Here is a 10,394-nt window from a genome sequence, read left to right as displayed (position 1 = left end):
GTCCCCGGCCAGTGGGGGCCACACGTCTCCAGGGAGGTCAGAAACGTCCGCGTCGCCAACCCCAACAGAGGCGACGTCAGCCCCCTCACGCGCAAGCAGCACGCCTCCGCCGACCGCAAGCGTGCTCACCACACCCATTTCGACGGGCAGCACCGCAGCACACAGCGGGGACACGTCAACCCCGGTCACGACTCGGTCGAGTCCAGTCACCTCGCGGGTCGCCGTGACAACCGGACCAGGGGGTGCATCGACAGCACCGTCTCCCAGCACCTCTGCTCCGGAGGCTTCGTCTCCTCAGCACCCCCAGACTCAGAGCACGGAGACCACCGGGCATCCTGGCACAAGCAGCACCGCGGCGGCCAGCGCATCCGCTCCTTCGCCTAGCGCCAGCGGACTCACTCCCACGGAGGGCACGTCATCACGGGAGACACCCACCCCCGGGACGGTCAGCGCGCCAGCCCCTTCCAGTGCTGCCCACGCATCTCCAGAGACGTCAGCTGTGCGGACGTCACCCGCCTCAACAGGTCGGACTTCACCCCCTTCACGTGGAAGCACCGCGCCTCCCGTGACCTCTCAGGAGCTCACGACACCGATTTCCACACCCAGCACCGGGCAACACACCGGGGACACATCCCTACCCGTAGCCTCTAGTTTCACGCCAGTCTCCTCACAAGCCTCAAGGACAAGCGTACTCGTTGGCTCCACAGCACCGCCCTCCAGCCCCTCTCCTCAGCACACAGCAACCCCCTCCCAGCACCCGCCGAGTCCGAGTGTGGGGCCCACCAGGGAGGGCCCCGGCAGCGCCACGGCGGCGGTGAGCACGTCAGCTCCTTCCTCGTCCCCAGGCGGACCGACTCCGACAGGGGCCTCTTCGCAGGCGTCGCCCACCTCTGGGCAGAGCAGCACTCCGTCCCCGGCCAGTGGGGGCCACACGTCTCCAGGGAGGTCAGAAACGTCCGCGTCGCCAACCCCAACAGAGGCGACGTCAGCCCCCTCACGCGCAAGCAGCACGCCTCCGCCGACCGCAAGCGTGCTCACCACACCCATTTCGACGGGCAGCACCGCAGCACACAGCGGGGACACGTCAACCCCGGTCACGACTCGGTCGAGTCCAGTCACCTCGCGGGTCGCCGTGACAACCGGACCAGGGGGTGCATCGACAGCACCGTCTCCCAGCACCTCTGCTCCGGAGGCTTCGTCTCCTCAGCACCCCCAGACTCAGAGCCCGGAGACCACCGGGCATCCTGGCACAAGCAGCACCGCGGCGGCCAGCGCATCCGCTCCTTCGCCTAGCGCCAGCGGACTCACTCCCACGGAGGGCACGTCATCACGGGAGACACCCACCCCCGGGACGGTCAGCGCGCCAGCCCCTTCCAGTGCTGCCCACGCATCTCCAGAGACGTCAGCTGTGCGGACGTCACCTGCCTCAACGGGTCGGACTTCACCCCCTTCACATGGAAGCACCGCACCTCCCGTGACCTCTCAGGAGCTCACGACACCGATTTCCACACCCAGCACCGGGCAACACACCGGGGACACATCCCTACCCGTAGCCTCTAGTTTCACGCCAGTCTCCTCACAAGCCTCAAGGACAAGCGTACTCGTTGGCTCCACAGCACCGCCCTCCAGCCCCTCTCCTCAGCACACAGCAACCCCCTCCCAGCACCCGCCGAGTCCGAGTGTGGGGCCCACCAGGGAGGGCCCCGGCAGCGCCACGGCGGCGGTGAGCACGTCAGCTCCTTCCTCGTCCCCAGGCGGACCGACTCCGACAGGGGCCTCTTCGCAGGCGTCGCCCACCTCTGGGCAGAGCAGCACTCCGTCCCCGGCCAGTGGGGGCCACACGTCTCCAGGGAGGTCAGAAACGTCCGCGTCGCCAACCCCAACAGAGGCGACGTCAGCCCCCTCACGCGCAAGCAGCACGCCTCCGCCGACCGCAAGCGTGCTCACCACACCCATTTCGACGGGCAGCACCGCAGCACACAGCGGGGACACGTCAACCCCGGTCACGACTCGGTCGAGTCCAGTCACCTCGCGGGTCGCCGTGACAACCGGACCAGGGGGTGCATCGACAGCACCGTCTCCCAGCACCTCTGCTCCGGAGGCTTCGTCACCTCAGCACCCCCAGACTCAGAGCCCGGAGACCACCGGGCATCCTGGCACAAGCAGCACCGCGGCGGCCAGCGCATCCGCTCCTTCGCCTAGCGCCAGCGGACTCACTCCCACGGAGGGCACGTCATCACGGGAGACACCCACCCCCGGGACGGTCAGCGCGCCAGCCCCTTCCAGTGCTGCCCACGCATCTCCAGAGACGTCAGCTGTGCGGACGTCACCCGCCTCAACGGGTCGGACTTCACCCCCTTCACATGGAAGCACCGCACCTCCCGTGACCTCTCAGGAGCTCACGACACCGATTTCCACACCCAGCACCGGGCAACACACCGGGGACACATCCCTACCCGTAGCCTCTAGTTTCACGCCAGTCTCCTCACAAGCCTCAAGGACAAGCGTACTCGTTGGCTCCACAGCACCGCCCTCCAGCCCCTCTCCTCAGCACACAGCAACCCCCTCCCAGCACCCGCCGAGTCCGAGTGTGGGGCCCACCAGGGAGGGCCCCGGCAGCGCCACGGCGGCGGTGAGCACGTCAGCTCCTTCCTCGTCCCCAGGCGGACCGACTCCGACAGGGGCCTCTTCGCAGGCGTCGCCCACCTCTGGGCAGAGCAGCACTCCGTCCCCGGCCAGTGGGGGCCACACGTCTCCAGGGAGGTCAGAAACGTCCGCGTCGCCAACCCCAACAGAGGCGACGTCAGCCCCCTCACGCGCAAGCAGCACGCCTCCGCCGACCGCAAGCGTGCTCACCACACCCATTTCGACGGGCAGCACCGCAGCACACAGCGGGGACACGTCAACCCCGGTCACGACTCGGTCGAGTCCAGTCACCTCGCGGGTCGCCGTGACAACCGGACCAGGGGGTGCATCGACAGCACCGTCTCCCAGCACCTCTGCTCCGGAGGCTTTGTCTCCTCAGCACCCCCAGACTCAGAGCCCGGAGACCACCGGGCATCCTGGCACAAGCAGCACCGCGGCGGCCAGCGCATCCGCTCCTTCGCCTAGCGCCAGCGGACTCACTCCCACGGAGGGCACGTCATCACGGGAGACACCCACCCCCGGGACGGTCAGCGCGCCAGCCCCTTCCAGTGCTGCCCACGCATCTCCAGAGACGTCAGCTGTGCGGACGTCACCCGCCTCAACGGGTCGGACTTCACCCCCTTCACATGGAAGCACCGCACCTCCCGTGACCTCTCAGGAGCTCACGACACCGATTTCCACACCCAGCACCGGGCAACACACCGGGGACACATCCCTACCCGTAGCCTCTAGTTTCATGCCAGTCTCCTCACAAGCCTCAAGGACAAGCGTACTCGTTGGCTCCACAGCACCGCCCTCCAGCCCCTCTCCTCAGCACACAGCAACCCCCTCCCAGCACCCGCCGAGTCCGAGTGTGGGGCCCACCAGGGAGGGCCCCGGCAGCGCCACGGCGGCGGTGAGCACGTCAGCTCCTTCCTCGTCCCCAGGCGGACCGACTCCGACAGGGGCCTCTTCGCAGGCGTCGCCCACCTCTGGGCAGAGCAGCACTCCGTCCCCGGCCAGTGGGGGCCACACGTCTCCAGGGAGGTCAGAAACGTCCGCGTCGCCAACCCCAACAGAGGCGACGTCAGCCCCCTCACGCGCAAGCAGCACGCCTCCGCCGACCGCAAGCGTGCTCACCACACCCATTTCGACGGGCAGCACCGCAGCACACAGCGGGGACACGTCAACCCCGGTCACGACTCGGTCGAGTCCAGTCACCTCGCGGGTCGCCGTGACAACCGGACCAGGGGGTGCATCGACAGCACCGTCTCCCAGCACCTCTGCTCCGGAGGCTTCGTCACCTCAGCACCCCCAGACTCAGAGCCCGGAGACCACCGGGCATCCTGGCACAAGCAGCACCGCGGCGGCCAGCGCATCCGCTCCTTCGCCTAGCGCCAGCGGACTCACTCCCACGGAGGGCACGTCATCACGGGAGACACCCACCCCCGGGACGGTCAGCGCGCCAGCCCCTTCCAGTGCTGCCCACGCATCTCCAGAGACGTCAGCTGTGCGGACGTCACCCGCCTCAACGGGTCGGACTTCACCCCCTTCACATGGAAGCACCGCACCTCCCGTGACCTCTCAGGAGCTCACGACACCGATTTCCACACCCAGCACCGGGCAACACACCGGGGACACATCCCTACCCGTAGCCTCTAGTTTCACGCCAGTCTCCTCACAAGCCTCAAGGACAAGCGTACTCGTTGGCTCCACAGCACCGCCCTCCAGCCCCTCTCCTCAGCACACAGCAACCCCCTCCCAGCACCCGCCGAGTCCGAGTGTGGGGCCCACCAGGGAGGGCCCCGGCAGCGCCACGGCGGCGGTGAGCACGTCAGCTCCTTCCTCGTCCCCAGGCGGACCGACTCCGACAGGGGCCTCTTCGCAGGCGTCGCCCACCTCTGGGCAGAGCAGCACTCCGTCCCCGGCCAGTGGGGGCCACACGTCTCCAGGGAGGTCAGAAACGTCCGCGTCGCCAACCCCAACAGAGGCGACGTCAGCCCCCTCACGCGCAAGCAGCACGCCTCCGCCGACCGCAAGCGTGCTCACCACACCCATTTCGACGGGCAGCACCGCAGCACACAGCGGGGACACGTCAACCCCGGTCACGACTCGGTCGAGTCCAGTCACCTCGCGGGTCGCCGTGACAACCGGACCAGGGGGTGCATCGACAGCACCGTCTCCCAGCACCTCTGCTCCGGAGGCTTCGTCTCCTCAGCAACCCCAGACTCAGAGCCCGGAGACCACAGGGCATCCTGGCACAAGCAGCACCGCGGCGGCCAGCGCATCCGCTCCTTCGCCTAGCGCCAGCGGACTCACTCCCACGGAGGGCACGTCATCACGGGAGACACCCACCCCCGGGACGGTCAGCGCGCCAGCCCCTTCCAGTGCTGCCCACGCATCTCCAGAGACGTCAGCTGTGCGGACGTCACCCGCCTCAACGGGTCGGACTTCACCCCCTTCACATGGAAGCACCGCACCTCCCGTGACCTCTCAGGAGCTCACGACACCGATTTCCACACCCAGCACCGGGCAACACACCGGGGACACATCCCTACCCGTAGCCTCTAGTTTCATGCCAGTCTCCTCACAAGCCTCAAGGACAAGCGTACTCGTTGGCTCCACAGCACCGCCCTCCAGCCCCTCTCCTCAGCACACAGCAACCCCCTCCCAGCACCCGCCGAGTCCGAGTGTGGGGCCCACCAGGGAGGGCCCCGGCAGCGCCACGGCGGCGGTGAGCACGTCAGCTCCTTCCTCGTCCCCAGGCGGACCGACTCCGACAGGGGCCTCTTCGCAGGCGTCGCCCACCTCTGGGCAGAGCAGCACTCCGTCCCCGGCCAGTGGGGGCCACACGTCTCCAGGGAGGTCAGAAACGTCCGCGTCGCCAACCCCAACAGAGGCGACGTCAGCCCCCTCACGCGCAAGCAGCACGCCTCCGCCGACCGCAAGCGTGCTCACCACACCCATTTCGACGGGCAGCACCGCAGCACACAGCGGGGACACGTCAACCCCGGTCACGACTCGGTCGAGTCCAGTCACCTCGCGGGTCGCCGTGACAACCGGACCAGGGGGTGCATCGACAGCACCGTCTCCCAGCACCTCTGCTCCGGAGGCTTCGTCTCCTCAGCACCCCCAGACTCAGAGCACGGAGACCACCGGGCATCCTGGCACAAGCAGCACCGCGGCGGCCAGCGCATCCGCTCCTTCGCCTAGCGCCAACGGACTCACTCCCACGGAGGGCACGTCATCACGGGAGACACCCACCCCCGGGACGGTCAGCGCGCCAGCCCCTTCCAGTGCTGCCCACGCATCTCCAGAGACGTCAGCTGTGCGGACGTCACCCGCCTCAACGGGTCGGACTTCACCCCCTTCACGTGGAAGCACCGCGCCTCCCGTGACCTCTCAGGAGCTCACGACACCGATTTCCACACCCAGCACCGGGCAACACACCGGGGACACATCCCTACCCGTAGCCTCTAGTTTCACGCCAGTCTCCTCACAAGCCTCAAGGACAAGCGTACTCGTTGGCTCCACAGCACCGCCCTCCAGCCCCTCTCCTCAGCACACAGCAACCCCCTCCCAGCACCCGCCGAGTCCGAGTGTGGGGCCCACCAGGGAGGGCCCCGGCAGCGCCACGGCGGCGGTGAGCACGTCAGCTCCTTCCTCGTCCCCAGGCGGACCGACTCCGACAGGGGCCTCTTCGCAGGCGTCGCCCACCTCTGGGCAGAGCAGCACTCCGTCCCCGGCCAGTGGGGGCCACACGTCTCCAGGGAGGTCAGAAACGTCCGCGTCGCCAACCCCAACAGAGGCGACGTCAGCCCCCTCACGCGCAAGCAGCACGCCTCCGCCGACCGCAAGCGTGCTCACCACACCCATTTCGACGGGCAGCACCGCAGCACACAGCGGGGACACGTCAACCCCGGTCACGACTCGGTCGAGTCCAGTCACCTCGCGGGTCGCCGTGACAACCGGACCAGGGGGTGCATCGACAGCACCGTCTCCCAGCACCTCTGCTCCGGAGGCTTCGTCTCCTCAGCACCCCCAGACTCAGAGCCCGGAGACCACCGGGCATCCTGGCACAAGCAGCACCGCGGCGGCCAGCGCATCCGCTCCTTCGCCTAGCGCCAGCGGACTCACTCCCACGGAGGGCACGTCATCACGGGAGACACCCACCCCCGGGACGGTCAGCGCGCCAGCCCCTTCCAGTGCTGCCCACGCATCTCCAGAGACGTCAGCTGTGCGGACGTCACCCGCCTCAACGGGTCGGACTTCACCCCCTTCACGTGGAAGCACCGCGCCTCCCGTGACCTCTCAGGAGCTCACGACACCGATTTCCACACCCAGCACCGGGCAACACACCGGGGACACATCCCTACCCGTAGCCTCTAGTTTCACGCCAGTCTCCTCACAAGCCTCAAGGACAAGCGTACTCGTTGGCTCCACAGCACCGCCCTCCAGCCCCTCTCCTCAGCACACAGCAACCCCCTCCCAGCACCCGCCGAGTCCGAGTGTGGGGCCCACCAGGGAGGGCCCCGGCAGCGCCACGGCGGCGGTGAGCACGTCAGCTCCTTCCTCGTCCCCAGGCGGACCGACTCCGACAGGGGCCTCTTCGCAGGCGTCGCCCACCTCTGGGCAGAGCAGCACTCCGTCCCCGGCCAGTGGGGGCCACACGTCTCCAGGGAGGTCAGAAACGTCCGCGTCGCCAACCCCAACAGAGGCGACGTCAGCCCCCTCACGCGCAAGCAGCACGCCTCCGCCGACCGCAAGCGTGCTCACCACACCCATTTCGACGGGCAGCACCGCAGCACACAGCGGGGACACGTCAACCCCGGTCACGACTCGGTCGAGTCCAGTCACCTCGCGGGTCGCCGTGACAACCGGACCAGGGGGTGCATCGACAGCACCGTCTCCCAGCACCTCTGCTCCGGAGGCTTCGTCTCCTCAGCACCCCCAGACTCAGAGCACGGAGACCACCGGGCATCCTGGCACAAGCAGCACCGCGGCGGCCAGCGCATCCGCTCCTTCGCCTAGCGCCAGCGGACTCACTCCCACGGAGGGCACGTCATCACGGGAGACACCCACCCCCGGGACGGTCAGCGCGCCAGCCCCTTCCAGTGCTGCCCACGCATCTCCAGAGACGTCAGCTGTGCGGACGTCACCCGCCTCAACGGGTCGGACTTCACCCCCTTCACGTGGAAGCACCGCGCCTCCCGTGACCTCTCAGGAGCTCACGACACCGATTTCCACACCCAGCACCGGGCAACACACCGGGGACACATCCCTACCCGTAGCCTCTAGTTTCACGCCAGTCTCCTCACAAGCCTCAAGGACAAGCGTACTCGTTGGCTCCACAGCACCGCCCTCCAGCCCCTCTCCTCAGCACACAGCAACCCCCTCCCAGCACCCGCCGAGTCCGAGTGTGGGGCCCACCAGGGAGGGCCCCGGCAGCGCCACGGCGGCGGTGAGCACGTCAGCTCCTTCCTCGTCCCCAGGCGGACCGACTCCGACAGGGGCCTCTTCGCAGGCGTCGCCCACCTCTGGGCAGAGCAGCACTCCGTCCCCGGCCAGTGGGGGCCACACGTCTCCAGGGAGGTCAGAAACGTCCGCGTCGCCAACCCCAACAGAGGCGACGTCAGCCCCCTCACGCGCAAGCAGCACGCCTCCGCCGACCGCAAGCGTGCTCACCACACCCATTTCGACGGGCAGCACCGCAGCACACAGCGGGGACACGTCAACCCCGGTCACGACTCGGTCGAGTCCAGTCACCTCGCGGGTCGCCGTGACAACCGGACCAGGGGGTGCATCGACAGCACCGTCTCCCAGCACCTCTGCTCCGGAGGCTTCGTCTCCTCAGCACCCCCAGACTCAGAGCCCGGAGACCACCGGGCATCCTGGCACAAGCAGCACCGCGGCGGCCAGCGCATCCGCTCCTTCGCCTAGCGCCAGCGGACTCACTCCCACGGAGGGCACGTCATCACGGGAGACACCCACCCCCGGGACGGTCAGCGCGCCAGCCCCTTCCAGTGCTGCCCACGCATCTCCAGAGACGTCAGCTGTGCGGACGTCACCCGCCTCAACGGGTCGGACTTCACCCCCTTCACGTGGAAGCACCGCGCCTCCCGTGACCTCTCAGGAGCTCACGACACCGATTTCCACACCCAGCACCGGGCAACACACCGGGGACACATCCCTACCCGTAGCCTCTAGTTTCACGCCAGTCTCCTCACAAGCCTCAAGGACAAGCGTACTCGTTGGCTCCACAGCACCGCCCTCCAGCCCCTCTCCTCAGCACACAGCAACCCCCTCCCAGCACCCGCCGAGTCCGAGTGTGGGGCCCACCAGGGAGGGCCCCGGCAGCGCCACGGCGGCGGTGAGCACGTCAGCTCCTTCCTCGTCCCCAGGCGGACCGACTCCGACAGGGGCCTCTTCGCAGGCGTCGCCCACCTCTGGGCAGAGCAGCACTCCGTCCCCGGCCAGTGGGGGCCACACGTCTCCAGGGAGGTCAGAAACGTCCGCGTCGCCAACCCCAACAGAGGCGACGTCAGCCCCCTCACGCGCAAGCAGCACGCCTCCGCCGACCGCAAGCGTGCTCACCACACCCATTTCGACGGGCAGCACCGCAGCACACAGCGGGGACACGTCAACCCCGGTCACGACTCGGTCGAGTCCAGTCACCTCGCGGGTCGCCGTGACAACCGGACCAGGGGGTGCATCGACAGCACCGTCTCCCAGCACCTCTGCTCCGGAGGCTTCGTCTCCTCAGCACCCCCAGACTCAGAGCACGGAGACCACCGGGCATCCTGGCACAAGCAGCACCGCGGCGGCCAGCGCATCCGCTCCTTCGCCTAGCGCCAGCGGACTCACTCCCACGGAGGGCACGTCATCACGGGAGACACCCACCCCCGGGACGGTCAGCGTGCCAGCCCCTTCCAGTGCTGCCCACGCATCTCCAGAGACGTCAGCTGTGCGGACGTCACCCGCCTCAACGGGTCGGACTTCACCCCCTTCACGTGGAAGCACCGCGCCTCCCGTGACCTCTCAGGAGCTCACGACACCGATTTCCACACCCAGCACCGGGCAACACACCGGGGACACATCCCTACCCGTAGCCTCTAGTTTCACGCCAGTCTCCTCACAAGCCTCAAGGACAAGCGTACTCGTTGGCTCCACAGCACCGCCCTCCAGCCCCTCTCCTCAGCACATAGCAACCCCCTCCCAGCACCCGCCGAGTCCGAGTGTGGGGCCCACCAGGGAGGGCCCCGGCAGCGCCACGGCGGCGGTGAGCACGTCAGCTCCTTCCTCGTCCCCAGGCGGACCGACTCCGACAGGGGCCTCTTCGCAGGCGTCGCCCACCTCTGGGCAGAGCAGCACTCCGTCCCCGGCCAGTGGGGGCCACACGTCTCCAGGGAGGTCAGAAACGTCCGCGTCGCCAACCCCAACAGAGGCGACGTCAGCCCCCTCACGCGCAAGCAGCACGCCTCCGCCGACCGCAAGCGTGCTCACCACACCCATTTCGACGGGCAGCACCGCAGCACACAGCGGGGACACGTCAACCCCGGTCACGACTCGGTCGAGTCCAGTCACCTCGCGGGTCGCCGTGACAACCGGACCAGGGGGTGCATCGACAGCACCGTCTCCCAGCACCTCTGCTCCGGAGGCTTCGTCTCCTCAGCACCCCCAGACTCAGAGCCCGGAGACCACCGGGCATCCTGGCACAAGCAGCACCGCGGCGGCCAGCGCATCCGCTCCTTCGCCTAGCGCCAGCGGAC

General features: G+C 68.3%; 1 protein-coding gene across 1 annotated transcript in view; it reads left to right on the top strand.

The window, feature by feature from the left end:
* Positions 1-547: 547 nt before the first annotated feature.
* MUC4 (mucin 4, cell surface associated) overlaps positions 548-10,394 on the top strand; it is a gene marked incomplete at its 5' end in the record, with an annotated part of 38,166 nt that continues 28,319 nt past the window's right edge. The window contains 12 exons of the mRNA XM_057488646.1: positions 548-1,433; positions 1,643-2,196; positions 2,287-2,458; positions 2,552-3,105; positions 3,196-3,367; positions 3,461-4,014; positions 4,105-4,276; positions 4,370-4,875; positions 4,930-5,185; positions 5,279-5,792; positions 5,839-9,614; positions 9,824-10,382. Coding sequence (XP_057344629.1) covers positions 548-1,433; positions 1,643-2,196; positions 2,287-2,458; positions 2,552-3,105; positions 3,196-3,367; positions 3,461-4,014; positions 4,105-4,276; positions 4,370-4,875; positions 4,930-5,185; positions 5,279-5,792; positions 5,839-9,614; positions 9,824-10,382 — 8,675 coding nt within the window. The remainder of the gene's footprint in view (positions 1,434-1,642; positions 2,197-2,286; positions 2,459-2,551; positions 3,106-3,195; positions 3,368-3,460; positions 4,015-4,104; positions 4,277-4,369; positions 4,876-4,929; positions 5,186-5,278; positions 5,793-5,838; positions 9,615-9,823; positions 10,383-10,394) is intronic.

Source organism: Manis pentadactyla, chromosome 1, assembly GCF_030020395.1.
Source record: "Manis pentadactyla isolate mManPen7 chromosome 1, mManPen7.hap1, whole genome shotgun sequence".
NCBI classification, from domain to species: Eukaryota; Metazoa; Chordata; class Mammalia; order Pholidota; family Manidae; genus Manis; species Manis pentadactyla.
This window is presented reverse-complemented; position numbering and strand designations above follow the sequence as displayed.